The following is a 22,681-nucleotide window of genomic DNA, read 5'->3' as shown; positions in this document are numbered from 1 at the left end:
AACAACTTAGACAAAAAAAAGTTTAGCGCATAATTGCCTGTAGTTACATGTTTGGACATTTCTTAGAAACTCATTTTGAATAACAATAATCACATTTTACGACAACACTTACCTAGGCTATACATAGATCATTCTTAAAAAGTTTAACATCTCTACGTCTCTACCATAAATGGCACAAACGACAATCGTCAAAAACTCATCGTCCTTCCTCGGCCCTTCGGGAATTTATTTCTTTAAAACAAAGCAAGCCAGAACATTGAAATAAACGGCATTGTCTTTTGTAAGGAACGCAGCACCGCGTGTAAAAATTCAAGAAAAAAATTACGAATGTACCTCACATTTTAAATTTAAATGAAACCGTCCGCCGGTCTTTCGAAGCTCGACGAACGTCGAACTTTTACCCTAAAATGTCGAAGTTCGTCGAACTTTTGACTTTGCAGGATTCGAAAGTTCAAAACTTTTCGAATTCTCTTGATAAATGAGGTTGAAAGTTCGAAAATTATCATATTCCTGAGCGTAGGAAGGTCAAAAGTTCGAAAAGCTTCGACCTTTTTAGTGTAAGAAGTAAGAAAGTTAAAAAATCATCGTATTCCTGAGCGTAGGAAGGTCGAAAGTTCGAAAAGCTTCGACCTTTTTAGTGTAAGAAGTATGAAAGTTAAAAAAATCATTGAATGTTTGGTCTATCAAGTTCGGAAGTTCGACAAGTATCGAGTTTTGCAGCGTAATAAGTTCGGAAGTTCGAAAAGGATCGATTTTTTTTAGCGTAATAAGTTTGACGGTTCGAAAAGCGTCGAACTTCTTAGTTTAACAAGGCCGAAAATTCTATTTCTGTCGAATTTTACGATATAGAAAATTCGAAATCTTTCCAACCTTTTGAACCGCTACACCAAAAATTTAACCAAAAAACCCCATAATTTGCTATCACAAAAAAAAAAAAAAAGAATAAAACGCGAAACTCTTTCTCGCAGGTAATTTTTTTATATTTTTATTTATTTATATGCACGTTGGTGCGGGCCGCTATCGCTGTATTTGGACGATTCATTCTGTCAGCAGATCGGCGATGCGTAATTTATTATTGTCGTGAAATCAACTTTCTAGTCCAGGGGGTCTCACTAATCATCGTTAAACCTTTTATTCCAAGTGCTGGAAAGAAATCGAATGTTTCTCGTATTCAGACAACATATTCTCGAAACATGATGCAAAGAGTTTCCACAAATACATGTTCAGTGTTCGTATTCAAAGCTACGCAAGAGTATGTGTAGTAATTCTCGCGCCACGGGGACGCGACCCTGACAGCACGGGCTCAATGGTGGACAGTGGCGCCATCTAGGTAGTATATATAGAACTTGCGAAAAATTTTAAATACAACAGTAAGCTGAAAACACGGCCTCAGAGATCCGCGGGTCTCCCAATCCCTTTCCGCAGGTGCAGCGGGGGACGGCGGGGCGCCGCGAAGCGGTTTGTACGGGTGGGCCAGGTGGGTTGATACACCCGTCGTCCCGACCCCCACTGCGCCTCCGAAAGAGGCGACCACTGATGCAGCGACCGATTTCCGCACGAAGACGGCACGGACGGCACGAAGGGATCTCGAATCGGAGGAAGCCGCCTCCGAGATCCCGAAGCGCGCGAAGACAATGTAGTTGCACATGTGGCCACCGGACGGCGCCACCATCTTGCTCTCGGCGCTGGTTTGGCAATTTCAAAAGATACTGGGTGTATCAAGGAGTGGCCAGGCTCTTCGTTGCCCACTGAAGGTCCGTTCAAACTCTTGGAACCGAGTACGACCGAAAGAGACCAGACCAGTTTTTAAGCCTCTTGCAACGTCTTAGAACCGGATGGTGCTAAGACGTTGAAAGAGGCTTAAAAACGGGGCTGGTTCTATACTCCGTTTCACCTTCAGTCCGAGCGCAGTGGACGCCACGAGCCATCCCAGCCGATCCAGCGCCGGGAGAAAGTCACGTGACCTGCCGGTGGGGCGGGGCGACACAGGGAGCTCAAGGTCGCATGACACGCCCTCAACGCCGCATTGGCTGGGATGGCTCCTAGCGTCCGCTGTGCTCGGACGGAAGGTGAAACGGAGTATAGTCTGGTCTCTCTCGGTCGTACTCGGTTGCAAGAGTGTGAACGAGCCTTATGGTGCATTTCTTTTTTTTTTTTTTTGCAAAATTTGTAAAGAGCGAACTTACCTGAGGAAGAAGTAAAGATAGAAAAAGGCTTAGCTCCTATGGAAACGCAGCGAAGCCACCGGTCTTCAAACAATACGGCGCCGTTTCGCACGGGAGACAAGAGATGGCGCAAGCGGTCGCGATGCCAACTGCGCCACCGAACGAGCATACGTCGCCGAGAGCCGGCGTCCTTAGCAAACGATCTTTTCGACTCAAAAGCGGCGCGAGCTTTTCCGATGCCTGTGGCCAATGCAGTATTTGATCATCATTTTCGGCTAAACCTAATTTTGCAGTCGATTTAAAGAGCCTGGCCACTCCTTGACACACACAGTCGATTGGTTGTGCGCTTCGATGATGATATTGCATGCGCGAAAGCAGGCTATCGGAACGATCTACTAAAACTTATACTCCGTTTCACCTTACGTCCGAGCGCAGCGGATTGTACGAGCCATCGGAGCCAATACAAGGCCAGGTGAGTGTCACATGACCTTGAAGAGTGGACACTGCGACGTGCGGAAAGCGTGTCACGGGCTACGTCCAGAGTGGGATTGGCTAGGGTAGCTCGTACCGTCCGCTGCGTCCGGACGTAAGATAAAACAAAATATTGTAATAAAAAAAAAAAAAGTCTTGCGGTATTATTTTGGTAAGTCGTTGCTCGACTGAATGCCGGCTTACTTTACTGGCATATTGTTTTTAACTTTTAGTTATAAATACCTCTAGTTCAGTCACCCAAACAGTTTACAGAATGCCTCCGATGGCAATCAAGCTTTTTCGCAATTCAACGTCACAGTACCGAGACAACACAACAGAACAAACAGTTGCATCCAACAACTTTTTATTTTTGGCATATAAATTAGGTGCCCTCCAGAACACACCGCTGGATTACCATCTTATAGGAAGGGAATCTATGGGATCAGTAGTTAGTGTGTTCATATGATAGATATATACAAATATAGTGGTGTATGTAAGTACAGGCTTGCCATTACATCAATACTCTTTTTTATCGCGTTGGTGCAAAAACGAAAGCAATGCGAGAGCCTTTTGTCGGAGCAGAACAAATATAACAAAACACAATCATTTCATGCAACACATTTGTATAATTAATATTGTACACTATATACAAGGAACAAAACAAATCAATGGAGATAAAACTAGCATCCTCAACTCATTAAAAGCAATAAACAATGCAATCATTCAAAACAACCTTGCCATACTCCAGCAAGTAAAAAAGGATTAAAAAAAACATTTGAAAGTGAAGAATTATCGAATTGAGTCATTCAATTAAGTGCTATGACTAATATTACCCCAGAGTATTTCCATTTTGTCAGCTTTTAGCTTTATTAGCACTCGTCAGCCACAAAATCTTTACATGCACACAGAAGATAGCATATGTCAACAAAGACAAAAATGCAACAGCAATAAACCTAACTATTGTGCTTTTAAATACAGTTGAATAAGTTAAATACAGGGGTGCCCCTCGATGCACCAGTCACTGAAGCTCACTGGTATGTAGTATACACGATCCAGCTTCTAAGCTCTGGCAGAAAACCCTAGACGAAATCTGCTAAGCGCAAAACTGACTCTCAGCTTACCCGCAAAGCTAACTTTAGCTAACGCAAGCAACCTCAATATAAGCGCAGCCGTAGCTGTGTGCAGACAAAGCATAGACACCGCTTCCATTCCTGCTAAACGGGCAATCAGGAATGCTACAAAGCTAGAAGCAAGATCAGCTCAATCATGCCAGGAAATGCCTTCGACAAGCTCTCATCAACACAAAATGACGGGGGAGGAAAACGCAACTAGAACTGGCCCACGTCCGCTCGTGGGAGGTGCCGGAAGACATTTGGGGGTCCCCGTGGATTTGGTTGGTTGAGATATGAGGTAAGAAAGGATTGCAGGTACAAGGTACGTCAACACAAAAACAAACCCCAGAAGAAAAAAAAAACCTACAACAAAGACTTCCCCAGTACTTGAGCCTGAACACACTCTTCAGCCCATTCAAGGCACCACAAGGCACTACTAGACGGATACATTCACTTTACAGGAAGGGGGACACAGATGTGATCAAAGGGACAAGTTTTTGCCAATCAGATGAACCGTGAAGAAGCTCACGGTGCAAGAAAAAGAGAAGGTTGATTTTGTTTTGAGGATTTCATGTTGTAAGGACAAGAGAAATTACCGAGAAAATGTCAGATTTTGGATTGCATTTAGCAAATGATGTCCGAACACACCTCTGGCGAGATCTTGAGAATGGGATGACGTACCGTTGGTGAAAAGAATGGAAACGGTTGTTTTGAGCAAACATCTGATTGAATCGTGGTTATTCAAATGCCAAACATTACCTTTTTTTCTTTTGTAGATTGGTTTGATTGGACTTAGGCAATGGGATGTTCAGGTAGTACAAGAAGTAGAGGGAGTAAATTATGAGCAAACCACCAATACATCTGGAGCGTCTCTTGTTACGCAGTCACAGTGGCATATCCAGGGGGTAGACTTATGAGGCTTACGGGGCTTCCGCACCCCCCCCCCCCCCCCTTCCCCCGAAATCCAGTGTACACTATAATATATACACATGCACTTTGACCCCCTCTTTCCCCTCCCTAATTCATGGACGTCCCAGCCACCTCAGCTCCCTAGCAAAACTACGCCACTGCCCAGTCAGAATGTGCGTAGAAAGAGATGGTAAGGTCTAAAACAGAAAAAAGTAAAAGATGTGTGTTTACTCGAAAAAGGTAAAGTTGAAGCACATAAAAAAGGATGGGGATAATAAGACGAGTGAAAACGCCTGGTACAAAGCAGATCGTTGGAGAACCTAACTTTTCAGCAAGTAACACGAAAAAAAAAGAAAAGGTGAGATATATTAAAGAAACAAAATCTTAAACGGTCTTGAAAATATGAACCAATGGTGAGCAAACAGAACTCTACAGGTAAAACTAGAAATAACAAACTATGCCGTAAAAACAAAGGTCAACCTCCATCGAGGTTTTCCTTGCAAAACAAACACACACACACACAAACAAAAAAAGAACAGGTTTACGGTTACCACAGGACAGCACAGACAATGCCCACATTGAAACAAGTGCCATCCGTTCCGGCCACATCTGACCGCTGGTGCGCTCCGACCAACAACGTCTTGCAGGTTCCTCCAATGCCGAGATGTGACCAGCACGTTGACACCTTGCCGACGAGTCCGACGCCGAAACGAAAGTCTTCGGCGAGTGTCCTGGGCCCCGAAGCAGAAGGCGCCAGTGTTCCGAGGCCCGACTTCCGCGCGTCGAATTCGGCTCGCCGAACGCGCGACACCCATCTCAGTCGCCGGATCAATGGACGACGGATCAAACGCGTGCTTGGGTAAGTGATCCATTGTAGACCGTTCAATCAAGTCCCAAGGTGTGCGGATCCTTCTGGGTAGATCACAGGCGCCCCACAGCAAACCTTCGACACTGAGTGTTCCACACAACGACACCGCGAGTTCTGACCGCGAACAGCGGCTCCTTTACACCCAACTCCCGTCGCCGAAACGAGCGCAACGTCGAAGTCCGGTCGTCCGGCGGTGGAAGGCAAAAGGGGGTGGAGAACCGCTTCTAGGGCGAGGAGGGCAACGAGTGGTCTGAACTGTCTCCAAGAGAGTCTGCCGCACGGTGGCAGCGGCGGCCCGCTCCGAGCATGGTGGGCCTGAAGTCCGGGTGCCGCCTGGCGTGCTTTGTGAGGTGGTCCGAGCGCATGAAGCGCTTGGTGCAGAGCGGACAGCTGAACTTCTTCTCGCCGGTGTGCGTCCGGTAGTGGCGGGCCAGTTCGTCCGAGCGGGCAAAGCGCTTGCCGCACAACGCCCAGGTGCAGGGGAAGGGTCGCTCGCCTGCAAGTAGGAGAACGGAGGGAGACATGATTTGAGTTTTCTTCGTCCACTAAGCGAAGATTGTTTCACTTTACCACTACTACTTGATATATCCAGATAAAGTATCTCCCCAACCACAACCAACATACAAAAAAAGGGAGGGGGGGGGGGGAACCACTTGGTGATTTGGTCTGGAAATAAGGGAACTAAGGAAGACGCATCAGTTGTCTTTGTCTGCTAAGTCAAGAGTGTTTCACTTTCTTGCTTTCTGGCATACACCTTTTCGACAAGGGTGCAGCAATCTTGAATGTTGTCACTTTTGGTATGCAGTAAAACATTTTTTGATCTCTCCACGCCGCTGGAAGGCTACGACAAATGTGCAATTGTCACAGATTCTTGATTTTCCTCACCTATATTTTCTTGCATATTAAAGGTTGAAATGTTTTACATTTTCATCCCGCATACCAGATACGGAACCCACATGACTGAGAACGACAGGAAACAAAAAAGGTCTATATCCAGAAAAAATGTCTTCCCAACACAGGCAAACAGAAAAGAGGAGTCACTGCCAAGTGTGTTGGCCTGGAAATGAGAGAACCGAGGGGGACATTTTAGTCATCTTTGTCTGCCAAGTTAATAGCGTTTTGCTTTCCTACTAGGTACTCTGGTATAGAGAAAAAAATGTCTTTTCAACACACAGAAACAAAAGAGAGTCAAGTCATGACCTGGCATGAGAATATAAGAAAAGAGCAAGAAACAAATTTTGAGTCTTCTTCGCCTTTAAGTATATTGTATCTGCTTTCCACTAGGCTTCAGTCTATCCCAAAATAAATCTTCACAACTCAATAATTATACTATTAAAAAAGAAAACAAGTCGCTATCTAGTGACCCAGCTCACTATACTAACCCAGCCTCCTTAGCTACAACACTATACCTTCAGCTAGGTTATACCCAAGGACAGAGGAGCACGCATCAAGCGCAGTCTGAATGCGCTGTTGCCTGCAATAGCAACTTTTCTGAAGCAAGGATCAGAATAAAAACATTTAACATTTCTCATTCATTCGGAGTGAAATTGTGTTTTAGAATAAACCACCAACTCATCCTAAGCAAAGTCACGCAAAGTTCGATAGGCAGGGACACTCATGTTTAATTAACATTATTGAGCAATCTAAAGCAAGAATTTAAAACAAATGCTTTCAGATGAATTGAAGTAATTTGAAGTATAGCTTCAAATTGTTCTGCCATAGGCAGAAACAGCTCCACATTAAACGAGTGAACAATTAAATAACGGCCCTCAACTGAATAGAAAAAACAATTTTTATCTGTTGCACTTTGCCTCAGTATCTCATTAAAAAGGAGCCCCCTTATTCTTGCGCCACAGTGAGAACAAATGAGGCAGCTGCGTTTAATAAAACTATGGACAGGTATGTGGCTACCTAAGCAGTAATAAAATTAATACAACCTCCTGCATAAAAAAAGAAAAAAAGTTTATTTCTACGCTGGTTGGAGGTTAGACCCCCCAGCATATGTAGCTCACAAAGGCTGCGGAAACTAAGAACTGGCGACTAAACAAAGTCGCTCCGTTTTCGTTTTTTTTTTTTTTTGGCGACGTCCTTTTAGGGTTTTCGCACAACTGTCACACGCATGCAATCTAAGAAAAAAAAAAAGCGATTGGTGTGGCGCGAAAGATAGCGCAAGCTACCGCTGCCGAACTGCAGCTCGCACATTAAAAAAAAAAAAAAAAAAAAAAAAAACAGGCTGCCGTTGCGGGCAAAACTGGCTGCATAGACTTAGGCAAGGTGGCGCAAGCTACCGCCCGTTACAAAGGGAATAGCCATTAACATCCATCCATCCATCGACACCGTATACACCTAATCCCAATATCTCGTTCTCGCGAAGTATCCCAGAAGCAGCACTTCCGGAAAGCCCACAAAACACAACGACAATAATTAAAAAAAAAAAAAAAAAAATCGAGATGGTTAGGGAGGAAGAAAAAAAAATACTAAAGTGTCTCACGGACAATGACAGCCCATCAGAATACTGCCTGATGAAACGGTCTTTCTTCCAAGGAGTGGCGTGGCACAAGCAAATGTACCCGAGGAAATAGGGACAAAAATAAATAATAAAACAGAAATAACAGCACTCTCCCTAAAAAAGAAAACCATTTTTTTTTTTCCCGACATTGTCCGCTCGAAAACCGGAAACACCCGGGGTGGAGGTGATCGCGAAAGAGGGTGAGATAAAGCAAGACTCTCATGGGAAAAAAAAAAAAAAAGTAAGGGGGGGGGGGGGGGGGGGGGTGACCGTCGTCGTCTGCTACCAACATCCGGAGCAACCCCTCGGAACCACTTCCGGTTCCTTGCCGTCCACCAGGCCGAATAAATTCCTTAGGGCGAAACAGTGGAGAGGAAAGGGGGGGGGCGAAAGAATGCTTGTAAGGGTCTTCAACGTGATTAAAATGACGACGGTGATAATAATGACGCAACAACACACTGCTAATTCGCGCCCTCTAAATGGGCAGAGTACCTTCACGCCCTGCAATCAGCCAGCACGTGAAGCGAAGGAAACGTAAAGTCAATCATTATCATTTTTATTGCCTCGGTAGAGCCGTGGCACAACGGGAGGACTCTCCTGGAGTTTTTGGTACTGAAGGACACTCGCACCCAACTCAGTAAAGACAGCAGCAGATTTAGGACTGGTATCAATTTGGTTGGCAACAAACTCAGTGGCTAATTTTTTACTCATCAGGATCCAATCACACGCAAGATGCCCAAGCAATGGCGACCGCCAATGTTGCTTGACGGCGTTTTGAAAGGGCGCATTTGCCATCCACATAAACTTCGACGTCATTCATAGCCCGAGGGGCGACCTCTTTCCGACTGCAAAATTATCCCTCCCGACTTTCACAACCAAAACCTTGCCCTCCTAACCTAGCACTTTCCATCGTCAAGTGCCGCAGCACGAACAGCACGCCGCCTATTTCTCCCGCACCCTTTGTCGACGCTCCACGCCAGTTCCACCTAAAGTCACTGGTTCCACCAGCTGGAATCCGTCCGCGGGACGCCGAGATCAACAAAAGAACACCTAGGGGGATTAGGACGAGCCACAACCCCTCGTCGCGAGGATGAGGGGGAGTGGGCGGGAGTCTCAACAGAATCGGGTCAGTGTCGCAAGTGGTCTTTTAAAACAAACGGGCACCGGCGGTTGACGTTTATTTTTGAAGCCATCCCTCTCCCCGAGTCTCGCGCAAACAGGTTACAACATGCCGCCGAGACAACCCCACCCACCCTCTTTCTGCCCGGCGACGCCCCCTCGCTTTCGGGAAACCAGATGGAGCCACGGCAGGAGAACTCCAGGAGGAAGCGCCAACTCCAGAGACAGTGAGCCAAAGGCTAACCCACGTGCCAACAAACTCCGCGGATGCCAAAGACGTTCCCACAGACACCGTGTCACCGGTCAGACTCGGAAGAGAAAAAAAAAAAAGAAAAGAAACGGGGTGTTAGAACCCTTCCAAGACTAAGGGGCAGTGCCTGAAGATGCCTTGTGGTCCGTTCAACTCCAGATGACAGCAGGGTCAATGTCACAGGTAGATGAGAATGCCCAGCCCAGTCTAGCCAACAAATAGTTACCCAATCGTAGTAGGCGTGGCCAGATCGAAAACGAAACGCTTTTCCCACTGAACAAAACGGCGATCCCCGAGACAGTTCGTTCTTCTCATGGAGTTGTAAAGGAGAAACGTTTGCGTCTGTGGCACTGAAGACCTTGTAGTTGAGTTTCAGGCGCCGTCTGTCCTCCCCCCCCCCCCCCCCCTTTTTTTTTTAATCTTTAATTTGTTCTCTTTTTCGTTCTCGGCTGGGGGATTACTGCGTACACTTTAATCATTTGTCTTTTTGCCTTTCCCCATGTCTGCGAGTAGGTCTAGAGGTGGAAGTCCATCGATAAAATTGCTACGCATAAACAAACAAAAACGAAGTCCGCAATCGAGTTGAGCGCCAGAGCCTTCCGTCGCTGAATCATGCGATTGTTTGTAAACACAGCGCAGCTCATATCACCCGATATCTCACAAACGAATCGTCAACTTTCTATCGGCCGTTGCACTATACACTATAGTCGTGGGACGGAGTTTTGTCGCGCCAAATTCCCAACGGGGGAAATGTGGCTGCAAAGGGTTTAAGCGTCGACCGATAAAGCTGCGACCGCTTACCGGCGCGCGCAGCGCACACCAACGCACGGTTTTCGACGTCACACTAAAGCGGTGATGTCGCATGTGGAATGGAGAATGTGCCGGCGACGCGCTCGCTTTTCCCGTGTTCAGACATACTTGCTTCCAAGACAGTGGGTCCGTGGTACACAATTCCCGTCAACGTTATACACAGACCCAATCGAACTGCCTCGCCGACAACCACTTGGAAGGGTTCCTTCATAATATGGTGAATTTATATTTAATTTCTTAATCATTTCATGTAATTTAGAAGAATGGTTTGTTTAAAAAAAAAAAGTTGCAACGCTCAATAATGTGATCTGACTGAAAACGTCCCGAACCTACCCGAAACACACCGAGGTTCGGCCGTTCTTCCGAAACTTTACGAAACCCCCGATTCGGATCCGAAACCTGTTTCGGAAAACGTGTCGCCCCATCACTAGTTACAATCCACTGCCTGGGAAAACCACCTCATCAGTGCAGTACGTCGATTAAACAATTTCATTCAGAGGTAATAGAGTAGACGGAACAAGACTCTTTAGCCTGCCTTACTGCAGGGAGACCTTCGAGTCCACCATTTCTGAAGAAAAAAACACTAGACGTCACCTAGTTTCTTCGGCAAAGCGGCGCGGGGCCCAGATACAGGGCAACCTCCGGCACCACCCGAAAGCCGCGCCTCCTAACGTCTGCATTCTGCTGGATGTACGATGCCGGAGGAACTACCAGTGGTACTACCAGCTGCGGACGGACGACCCGACCATCGACCTCGAAAACGCGAGGAGGGGAAGTACCTGGCGGCATCGCAGAGCCAGGAAAGACAGGTGTGCGACATCAGGCAGCTGGCGGCGACAGCTGCCGCGCTTTCAAGCGCGCTTCCACCACGTGCCGCGAGGCGGCGCCACCCAACGCCCGTTCGTTCGGGGCCGGACTAGCCGCTCAAAACAACGTTTAAAGCTGCTCTAAAAAAAAAAAAAAAAAAAAAAAAAAAAAAAAGCAATTCTAATTGTTTCACCTTACTTAAAGTAACGTTCGACTGTTGATAAGCCCGAACATTTTTCAGGTTTCCCAAGCCGTGGGTGGAATAACTAACCCAATTCTGCACAAAATATTTATTAAAAAAAAAAGAAAAGGGCAGGCCTATACTTGGGAAAAAAACTTTATCTAGCAATGAAGTCAGAGCTACGTTGCTCGCGCAATTTGAGCGCCGATCAAAGCTGTGCCGAGCGGGGTTCACTTCCTAAAGGCCACAAAAAGCCACCTCCAAGTAAAGAAATCGATTACAGTGAACGTTATCTTCGCAGTGAGATCAACGTAGAATATGCTCCCCCTCCGTGAAGGTATTAAAATAAAACCTCCCGAGAAACGCATTTCTCTTGGCGCAGCATTAAGCAAAAAAACGAACGATTATTTGAAAAGACAGTGAGTGTGCAGAGGAGCTGGTGATAGCTAATCACGCTATCACCTTGTGTTCCTGTTCCTTCTACTAAAAAGTCTCCAATTTCTTCCACCACAGATCACTTGAAGCACTGTTTTAAACAAGCAAGCAGCCAGACGTTTCGTTATTTTCTTTCTCAAAACATAACAAGGCCAATTTACGTTGTTCTCACGACAACAAACAACCCCGTCGCCTCCATTGTAAAAAAAGGCGATTTAGCATTATTGCAATGACGAAAGCAACTCGGGCACCAACGCCGTCGGACTGTAGGTCATTAAACTACATCTTAAAATAAAGAAAAACAGAAAAGTCCAATCGCGTAGGTTCCAAAGAGGGCGTGGGGGCGGGGTTCGTACGAGCCAGGTCGTCGACTTGACCGGAACGGCGCCGCACTTTATCCCCTCGCAGGATGCAGCGGCCGGACGACCCGTTTGCCTTGGGAGAAGAAGAAACGCCCACCGCCGCAGCAGCAGCAGCAGCACGCGGTGCAGTCCGCGTTAGCGGCGACCGGAGCGGACGAGGTCGGGAGGAGCAACAGTCTGTCGCCCTCCCCGCCCGGAGCAGCCGAGAGACAAGTCCCGCAACAATCAACTCCACGACAATCTCAAACCCCTTCCACGAGTAAGGGGTGCTTCTCCGCGAGGCTTTGGACACGCTCGCGAGTGTTGCTGGCCACGGGGAACCTCCCCCTCTCTCCAGCGTTCTGTCTGCTTCCTCCTCCCCGGCCTCTTTTTCCCTCGTCCTACCTTCCCGAGTTGCAGCGCAATATAGTATTCAACCAAAAGGGGACTTCGAAAGGAGTTTGAACTCGATTCTCCCTTAGACTTGTTCAGTATACTCCAGCTCGCCTGCACTCTAAACATCAACTTATCTACAATAAAAAATAAGATAAAATCATTGCAGATAAAAATGGGATGCTATCATGCACGACAACCGACACTTACAGCCAGTTGCTAAGTCTAAAACAACCTTTAGTTTCAACCGTAATTAATACCTGTCAGATAAAGAGGAATTCCGTTTTCATTACTGTTCCGCTTGCCAAACCCCCTTCCCCCCAACTTCACACACGCACCTTCTGCACCCGGACCTTCCCGTCGTTAATACTCCTCATAATTGGACCAAATAAAGCCCCCAATTGCCCCAATTAAAAACGCAACAGAAACACCACCACCACCACTGGTAACGCCTGCCGACATGGAACACAAGGTGGCGGAACAGAACGGCGTCCCCCACGAAACCAAACGGAGACACAAAGAGAGAGAAAAGAAAGACAGAAGGTGCGCGCGACAGATGGGGCGTACTTCCAAGAGACCCCCGCCGCACCAACCCCACACGAACCCGACAACCAACGACGGCGACATCTCATCCAGGGAGCCCAGAGAGCGCGTCGTGCCACGCCCCCCTCCGCAGCAGCTGCCGCCGCACCGCCACTTCCTCTCCCCTCTCTCCACCAGCCACCAGAAGCACGAACTTCCCAGCCACTGCACACGGATCCCGCCAGCAGCATCATCATCATCACCCCCCCCCCTTTTACAGGCGCTGCAAATCCAGGTGTCGTTCGGGGGGCGCCGAACCACCCCCCAACTAAAAAGAACCACCACCCCACACGTTTTTCTCCGGTTTAAAAGGCCGGCCCTTCGCCCAGAGGTCACGGCCCGCAAGCAGACCATCCGGTCGGCGGCAGACTACAACGAAGGAATACTTCTTTCCCCAGAATGGGGAGGCTTACCGCACACAAACACACGCGCCCCAAAAACGCAACACAAACATGCACCCCCCCCCCCCCCCCCCCCCCCCAAACACACACACAAAAAAGTTCTTTCACAGCTGGCAGCCAAGCCCCTCTACGCCATCTTCGAGAGAAGGTGCCCCATTGATAAGAATACGTGCTGTTGAATGAGTGACAAGAAAAAAAAAAACATGGATAGGTAAAGCAGACAGCAATAGAAAGCAGTATTCGTGTGTGGGAACTGAGCTGAATGAAAAATATACCGACGTACTACGTTATTCTCCAAAAGCAGTAACTATTCTGTAGCTATACACGAACGAAACGTTAAAATGTATGGCGGGATCGGCACCAGAAAAAGCTTCGCCCATTTCGAGAATACCCCGACATTTTCTGATATACATCCATGATCTTTCACATCGCATTTCCGTAAATGCTTTTCTGTTAGTCGATTCTTAATATAAAGTAACCCCGTTACATCATGTAAAAGTTCAACTACATACATTACACACTATACAAATATATAAATAAAAAAAGAATAAACGCCGCAGCATGACTACCTCTAGGCTGTACTGCGAATCGCGCGCGTCAAGCTTCCATTCTTTTTTCCCGCCAACAAAAGCGCGGGAAACGGTGTACACGCCCGCAGAACGGCTTTCGTGACGCGCGCCTCGCCCACCTAGTTGAGGAAGGCGGAACGTTCAGTGCGACCTTTGCGGGCTTTGTCGCGTGACCGAATGGTCCATTTTGTCACGTGACAGCTCGTCGTGCGCAATTCAAAAAAAAAAAAAAAAAGAAAGAAAAGAAACGGTCGAAGACGTACGCGGTTCGCGCGTGACATCCTCATCCCACGATGCCGGTGGCCATTTCTACTCGTTCTGGTGCGACACGTATGCTATGACCAAAAACGAACAAAACCAAAAGTTGCTACTGGAAGGAGAGGACCTCCGATAACATCGAGGTTTTCTAGTTTGGCTGGCATGACTACTCCTCCTCTTCCCACCTCCATGTGTGACGTCAATGCTGTTTCCGGTCGTTCTCAGTGACGTGGGCTCCACATCTGGTGTGCGGGACGAAAAAATATAGGTTTGATCTCTCCAGCGGCGTGGAGAGATCAAAACGATGTTTTTGCCGCATACCAGAAGTGACGCCATTCAAGATGGCTGCGCCCTTGTGGAAAAGGTGCATATGGGAATATTCACTGGGCGCCACATTCGAGGGCGCTGTTTAGAGCGCACGCTCACAACGAACTCACATTAATATTCTGCTAAGACCGGCGATCTTGATGGAGCGGAATGCACGTTGCAAAAAGAACTGCGGAAGCTCGCCGTCAGTAGCACAAACCGAAATAACCCAACTTTTCGTGTCTGGTGTGAGCATTTGGTCTGGCAACAAAATGTTCGAATAAAACCAGGAGGGAAATAAAGTGCCCGTGATTGACCTACCAACGAGTCGGAAGCATCTCGTCGACGCTCCATAGCCAATGGGATTGCAGGATTAGCTGACAGGGAATCTGAGGAACCAATCGCGGAGCGTGAACACGACGCGTCACACTTCTCGAGCTGTAATCGACTGCAGTATTAAAACTGGTTGGAAAGAATAAATTAGTTTCAAATTAATATTCCAACGAAATATAGGTCAGAAAAGTTTCACATATTGGCGCACACCTGCCCGATTCACGCTTTCCGCGCGGAAATAGTAATAAAAAAAGAAACAGTTGGAATGAAGGCACAATCGACGTGTAATCGCTCCAATTCCCCTTCTTTCATTTTAACTAAATCGGTACGAACGCAACGATAAAATAAAGAAAAGAGTAGCACCCGGAAGTGGCGAAGCCGGAAGTACGATCTCGAATCGCTCGGAAACATCCAGGGCGGGGTGTGTCGCAGAGTTGTGGAGAAAAAAAACACACACACAAAACTTCGATTATCGTTAACATTCGAACCCATTATCTTCAACCCATGACTGCTCCCTGTCCAACAGTCGACAGGTTATCTCATCTACCTCGTGAATCTGATAATCTCAACGCTCCAGAAGGTCAGGAGAATTGTGTAAACCCCCACTACCATATAATTCAAGCCAGGCAGGGAGGGGAGGGGAGGGGGGGGGGGGGGGTTTGAATTAAAATCCTGGCTACGTGCCCGATTCAAGCGCAGGGCAGACTGAAACGCGCATCAAATTCGGTAGCGATCAGATAAGCGGTGAAAATCTCGGGACGCGCGCTTGAACTGTCCCCAAGACTGCTCTACCCGAGAAGGGGCGTGTCCGGTTTTGTTCCTCACCGTAGCGCCGCTGATCTAGAAACCACGTTTCCACCGACAACGTTACGGCGGAAAACAGTTCCGGCCGAGAGCGTCGGGGCTTCGCGCACGAAAGCCAACACCAACCAACAATGGGCAAAACTTAATAAATAAAAGACAGAAAAAAATGTTACAGGGCCGAAGGACACCGCCCCCACCCCGCCCCTCAAAAAAAAAAACAAAAAAACCGCGAATCCTTCAGCCGTGTTTTCAAAAAGAGAGCGCCTGCGCTGGGCACTTCACAAACAACGAACAAACAAACAAACGCGAGGGCCAACCGAAAAATCGGGGGACGGCACACTGACGCGGAACAGCCAAAGCTCATCCAGATGTGCGAGAAAGCGATTACGGGCCATCGCTGCTCTCCCTCTCGTCTACATAAGAGAGAGAGAACAAATAAATAAAAAAAAGAGCCGGCAGAGCACGTCGATCTGAAGGAAGCGCTCTCCTTATTTTACCAGCCTCCCACCCACAAAGACTGAAGCAACAATCGACAGACAGCAGTCAGACCGACAAACAAACAGGAACCGACGAGAACACGAGGAGGAAGAGATCTGCTGCTGCTAACCTTCGCTGTCAAATCAAAGATTAGAACGAAAAAAATAAACAAATCGAACTTAACGGGGCCGCGCAACACAACTCCTTTCCTCCACCCAGTAAGAAAAGGAAAACCCGACGCACCAGTTTTGAAAGAGACGGGAGAGAGAGAGAGAGAGCAAAGATGGATAAATCGCGACTGGTTCGCCTTTCGCGCTCTTCGGTGTTCCCGGCGTGCCTGATACATCCAAAAGACGCGGTGTTTCGTTGCACACAGGACCGTACCATACGAGAAAGCAATACGCCCAAAACAACGTCGTCTGCAGACTGTTTTTTGTACGATGCATCCGTCTCGGTCGCCCGCACACTCTGAGCGTTTTTCAAGCTCGTACCTCCCCCAATACCGCCCGAAATGCCACGCCCACTTTTAAGGCACCGCGTCGAAAGCGGACGACTGCAAACGGACTCGTGGGAATGGAGCGTTCTGCTAAGGTGAATCTGACGAACATAAATGGAGAAATGTGTCATCCTGTCTTTGTCATTTATATAATTCTCCTCTAACACCGTAGTACATGGACTTTCGTCAAAGAATTGTTAAGATTTTTATTTTTGGGGAGAGGGCCTTTTGATGCGACAGATAAATCAGAAATGACTATCATGCTGCACTTCTTCCCTCGTTAAAAACGCGACAAGCACCCCCCCCCCCCCCCCCCCCTTTTTCTTTTCTGGCAACGACCTTAGGAGAGGCGTGTCGCTATGTTCGTCGCATTTTCAAGAGGAGAAAAAGGCCACGAACGATTGTAATTTGTTCTGCTTTTTTTTTTTTTTTTTTGACAGATGCTTAGGGCAAATGGGTGTGTCGAGATGTTTGGCCACATCTTTAAAAGAAAAAGGACACGCATAACAATTTTTTTTTGCATCCCTATAACAATGCCGAAGGATTGCCACTGTACCATAAAATTACGATCTTATAAATTAGTATCAAATTTAGTGTCCTTTTACGAATCGTAGAAGTTTTTGGGGACCAAACCACTGCTTAGAAACACGAGTGTTCTTGTTTTTCTCTTTTCTATTATTTCGCGGAAGCAGTATCTTCTCTACAATTAGCAACAGTGAGAAGTATGCATCTTTCTTTACGTAGAGAAAAACAGAAACCGGACACATGAGAAGGTCGAGGGCGGTAAACAATTTTATGGAAATAAAAAATAAGAAAAAAATAACGCGAAGAATTGCACGATGCAACAAAGACCACTGCCGAGAGATCCAGGAAGTGAAGGAAGCGAACCAACCCATGCAGGTGTTATCAAAAGAGCAACACCATCGGGGAAAAAAAAAAAGAAAAGAAAAAAAAACATGGCGGTAGCGATTGCGGCGGCCCCCGGCGGCCGAGAACAGGAGTCAAACCGGCAGCAGAAAAGGAACTAGAGCGAAGGAGTCCACGATACGGAACGCCGCCCACCGGCGCAGAGCTTCGGGGACGAGAGGCAAGCAGGCAGCGCTACGCTACCACGAACGACGAACACGCGAACGCAACTATATACGCGCAACTCGCACGGGATATCTCTTGCTTTCAAAGGGGGCACAGGAAACGAAAACCCCTAAAGAAAAACATTCACGTGCAGACGGGAAAAGCATTATTTAAAAAAAATATATATATAAATAAAAAAACAGGCGAAGCTGGAAGGACCTTTTAAGAACAATGGAAACTCAGAAGCAAGTGGGTCAAGTCATAACGTCGAAATCAGCCCCTCCCCTTCCTCCTCTCACCTGACTCGGCAGTGATCCATCTGGAGCGCTAGGCCTAATCCGCACAAGTTAGGCCTAACCACATTCAGCCACTTCCGCATGTACAGCCGTTCACCGAAGGGGTGCGTACACAGATATCAGCTACCTCGTGGGAGACGGCCAGCAATGGGTTCATACAGCAAATAAACGGAAATAACCTGTCAGACGGGTTGACATCGAGTTAGGCTTAGGACTGGTTTTGGGACTAGTAGGGGGGGGGGGGGGGGGTAATCCAGCAATGTGCCACAAAGCGGTTTCGAGATGAGCTCAAGACCATATTTCAGGAGAAAATCCCACAGATTGAAGCACCTTCAATCTGTGGGATCCAGTGAAAGAAAAATTAGTACCCATACACACACACGCTAAGCAGCGCTTTGTCCCAGTGTGCAGCCGCAACCACCTCGTCTCCACCCTTGCCATCACCAGTCGCCTGCCGATACATTTTGCCTTCTTTCCAAGTTCGTGCAGTACGCGCAGATACCATATCGAACTGGGTGATTGCCCAACACCCTTTTACACAAGGTCAGAGATGCTGGGGCTTTAACCCAGGCTAAACCATCACGTGGCCAGCTTGCTAAGCCTAACGAGCTAGGCTTCGCCGCCACGCGCCGCCGCCGCAACTACGATCAGACGAGGGGGTGTCACGTTGCGCCGACAAATCCAAGAGAAACGAGAGTATCAGAAAGTCCAAGCCCCCCCGGACGAAACACAATACAACAGGCCCGACTCGCCGCTAGCAAAAAGAAACCGCTTCCGCGGCCTCAAGGTCAACGCAACACGTGCACCTCTTGAGAAAGCTCTCTCGGGGAGCCGAGGGCGATCGCCCAATCTCGGGGCCAAGGCGCCCGCGCGCGCACGTGAACGTCAAGGCACGTTGGAGCCCGGCGGGATTGGGCAACCCCCGACTCCGTCGACACGGCTCGCACGCCCGCCAACAGACGTAGCCTTGTGACGTCGGCGCCCAGATACCACGCAGTGCGACCGACCCAACGTTTGCGGAAGAGAGGCGTGGGCTCGCTCTTCTTTCAACCCGCTCGCCTTTTTTTTTTTTTTTTCTCTCTTTTGCTTCGCAAAAACGGACAGCCAGTTCCTACGCAGTCCCTCGAGGAACACGCAATATTGCGCTCACCGCTTACGTTACGTTGTCCCCTAGAAACAGCTGTGGGCTCGAAAAGCTGCCCTATGGTGCACATTTTTTTCCCCCTTCATATTTAAAGAATTGTACGCGAACAATAAGTATCGTCAACCAATAACACAAAGCTAACGGCAACCGCGATGAAATTGTGACGTTCGATGTAAAGTTCTCGTTTGTGACGCAGCATCTCCCCAAACGAGACAGTGAAATAGACAAAAATCAGGATCCCCAGATCATATGGTCACAGTTGTCACAAAAACAGCACGGCCAACCGACCTTCACGACGCAATCACCCATGCCTCAGATCTCAAAACACCCTAGCCCCTCTGCCAGTTATTTCTTTGATATTTTATAAACATGAATGAAGACGTGACCACACTTTGCCAGTTGACGACTACGAAAACGAACACAACTCGCACCACAAATTGAGCGCGAAGTGACTTCAGTACCCCCCCCCGCCTGACCGCTTTGACGTCACGCTTGAGGTCGTCACGCCCCTGCCTGACCGCTTTGACGTCACGTTTGAGGAGTGACACCCGGTTACCAGTAAGGGATCGTAACAAAAAGAGAAGCCTACGCCGAGGGAGTAACAAAGGGCCGATATAATAAGCGCTCGAGACTCCGCAGCGGCAGCAACCTGCCCTCCCCCAGGTAACCCGTCCAACCCACCGAAGGCCACCGGACGAGGCAGCGTGGGGATCAAGATTCAGCGCCCAGCCCGCGCGGCCTTGCTCGCGTGCAACCACCCTCCGTCCGTCTTTTTACTTTGTTCGAAACACGGTACGGGTATAAGATACGGGGCAACCCCGCCTCTCCGCGTACAAGCGCGCGAAAACGGCGGCGAGAGTGAACAAGGTAACGACACCGGGCCCCCCCCGTCTCACCACAAGCGCGGACAGGCCACAACACGTTCGGGCACGCACACACCTACACTTTCGGTATCAACGCCCTCGAATCAGACCCAACCGGCCGTTGACAACAACATCCAGCGAGGGAAACAACCCTTTAAAAACGACAGAACGGCGACGCTAACCACGTCACAAATGAGATTCGTCGTCCCTCTCCGGAGAGAAAATGAAGGGGGGGTTAACTCTTCGGCTAGCGGTATCCCGGTCTTTCGGTGGCGTTATCCGTAGCAGCTGTCGTCATTATCGGGGGCCACTTGGTTTCATCAGTCCATCACAGCTTGTATACTGCAAGCTGACTATCGCGACGTCTGCTTCGCTTTTCCGGGAGATGTGGGGAGAGCCGCCGACAGCGATAAGGCCCATCCGACGAACGAAATCCAATAAAGATATAAAATGAAGTGGTTTGCGGAAGGGCTCCCCCATGGTCGGGGTACAAAGAGAAAACCAGCGGGTATTTTTGATTTTCGAGAAAAATACAACCGAAAAAAAACAGTGGAGAGACATACGCAGTAGGGACACCACCCGCTCCGTTCGGTGCTTTGTGCCGGATTCGTCTGCTAAGGGCAGAAACGCCCCTTTCGACTCCACCCCGATCTCGAGCGAGAAAAAAGATCCCCGGGCACCGTATTTGATCGTTCCCGTAGTACCGCCGAAATAACCAAGACGCAAGGCGAAAACAGGTTACGGTAAAAAGACAAAAAGGAGGCGAAGCGATCGCACAGCTGATCGCGGCCCGCTCGTCCAAGAGCGGACACAAAGCGCGAAAAAGCGGCACAAAAAATAAAAGAAAAGAAAAAGGCGCTAACCCTCCCGCTAGCAGACGATGCCGTGCTTACCCGTATGCGTCCTGAGGTGTGCCTTGAGGTGTGAGCTCTTGCCGTAGACTTTGTCGCATCCGTCAAAGGTGCAGGTGTGGACTTTCTTGAGCACGGACGGTGCGCGGACGCCGGGTGTGGCTGTGGGAGTTGCCGGCGCCGCTTTGTTCGAAGCGGCGCGCGCCTTAGGCCTAACGGCCGCGACCACGGGCCGCGCGTCCGAGCTCACCGGTTCCTGCGGGATTCGAGTCAAGTCGGCCAGTATCCGAGCGATCATGTAGACCGACGAGTCCGGGAGGTCCGCGGCCTGCTCTTCGCGGACGAAGTCGCTGCCGTCGGTCGTGCTTAGAGACACCGGACTACGGCGATCGGAGTCCGAGTACGGGTCTCGCGGCCTGGCGTTCGACATAGCCACGAGGCATTCGGCGGCGAGACTGACGTCCCTGTCGTGGTCCGCACGCAGGCAGAGAGCCATCGCAGAGTTCGGGAAGGTCCGCACGACGGCTATGGAGTCGGCCGAAACGTTCGGACACGCTTTCACTCGCTGCACGTTGTCCCACGAACGTCGCGAAGTCCGCTCAGATGCAGCGTACACGCACGACCACCAACCCACATCTGCCTGCTGCGCGGTTTCCCTCGTGGTTTTTTGGGGGAGTGGTCTGCGCGCGCTCTCCGGATGTGACGTTGAGGCAGCAGCGTTGTTCGATTGGTCGCTGGTTGGTGCGGTCACTTCCGCTTTACGCGCTTTTCGTCAATGTTTCGGTTTTTGTTTCATTTTCGACTGCTCCCAGAAAAGCCACTGCCACCCGTTACCTGCCCGCTGGTGTTTTCCTTCGCGGCGAGGCGGAAAACGAATGAATATAAACAAAGATGGAGGGGAAAACTCTCAGCGCGAGAGTTTTTTGGGGTGGAGTAGTGGTAAAGCGAAAGTAAAATGGACCACTGGGCGTAAGCGCGTCGTACGAGCGTTCCTGCGAACCAAAAACCGTTCCGCGATTCTCTCAGGAACCGACATCAGGATCCTATGGACACTTCGAACAACGTATATCTTGAGGAGAAAAACAAAAAAATGCACCAATAATAATATGGTGATATGCCAGCTACTAGTTTTAAAAACGCTGACCTCATGTACTGCGTTTAATGCACACACAAAACTGCTTCATCTCAAAAAAAAAAAAAAAAGGAGAAAAATTCGAAGAGCTATGGCTTGTGAAAAACCGAAGAACGATTCCGCAGGCTGACAGCAAAAACATCCAATTCTGAAAAAAAAAAAAAAAAAGAATAGAAAAAACCCTCTTGTCCATGAAGTTTTTTCGAAGAGGTCAAAGAAAACGATTTCGAAACAAGGTCACTTCGCCAAAGAACCACTTTCCTGCCAAGGCCCGCTTTTTTTTTTTTTTTTCTCTTTTCTTATCTTAGGAATCTTTTCCGCTAGCCGGTTTGTACTACCACGTACCAATGCCAGCAATCTGTCGTTATTTTAACTTGCTAGTGTGATTTACGGCAACTTTATCCTCAACGTTTCTTCAAAATAAATTTAGAGGAAGAAACTAGGAACCATCACCCAGATCGGACACTTCGCCGCCGGGAAGCAAATACAGGGGAAACAACACTAGTTTCTGATTTAAGACAACCCTGAGACAGGGTTGACAGGGTTGTCTTAAATCATGAACGTAAACCAGCTCGCCCGCGCCTTATCACTCATTTCAGTAACACTAGTTTCCTGTAATAGCACGCAGAAAGTGGATCCAAGCAGATAGAGTGGACGGTGGCCGGGACGGTCCAAGGATTATCCAAGTGTAACTCTTCACAACCCTATAGATAAGGCAACGGCTTGTC

The 22,681-nt window shown here is 48.5% G+C and overlaps 1 protein-coding gene across 1 annotated transcript; it reads right to left on the bottom strand.

The window, feature by feature from the left end:
• Window positions 1-2,983: 2,983 nt before the first annotated feature.
• On the bottom strand, window positions 2,984-21,492 carry LOC8029100 (Krueppel-like factor 13). Its single transcript, XM_002403227.5, has 2 exons — window positions 20,864-21,492; window positions 2,984-6,021 (listed from the first exon to the last, which is right to left on the bottom strand). Exons 1-2 carry the CDS (start codon window positions 21,315-21,317, stop codon window positions 5,750-5,752), a joined length of 726 nt encoding a protein of 241 aa, XP_002403271.2. The 5' UTR covers window positions 21,318-21,492; the 3' UTR covers window positions 2,984-5,749.
• Between the last annotated feature and the right edge of the window lie 1,189 nt (window positions 21,493-22,681).

Source organism: Ixodes scapularis, unplaced genomic scaffold (assembly GCF_016920785.2).
Source record: "Ixodes scapularis isolate PalLabHiFi unplaced genomic scaffold, ASM1692078v2 PGA_scaffold11__112_contigs__length_91849675, whole genome shotgun sequence".
In the NCBI taxonomy this organism is placed as follows: Eukaryota; Metazoa; Arthropoda; class Arachnida; order Ixodida; family Ixodidae; genus Ixodes; species Ixodes scapularis.
The sequence above is the reverse complement of the archived record's forward strand: the minus strand, read 5'-3'. Positions and strand labels throughout refer to the sequence as shown.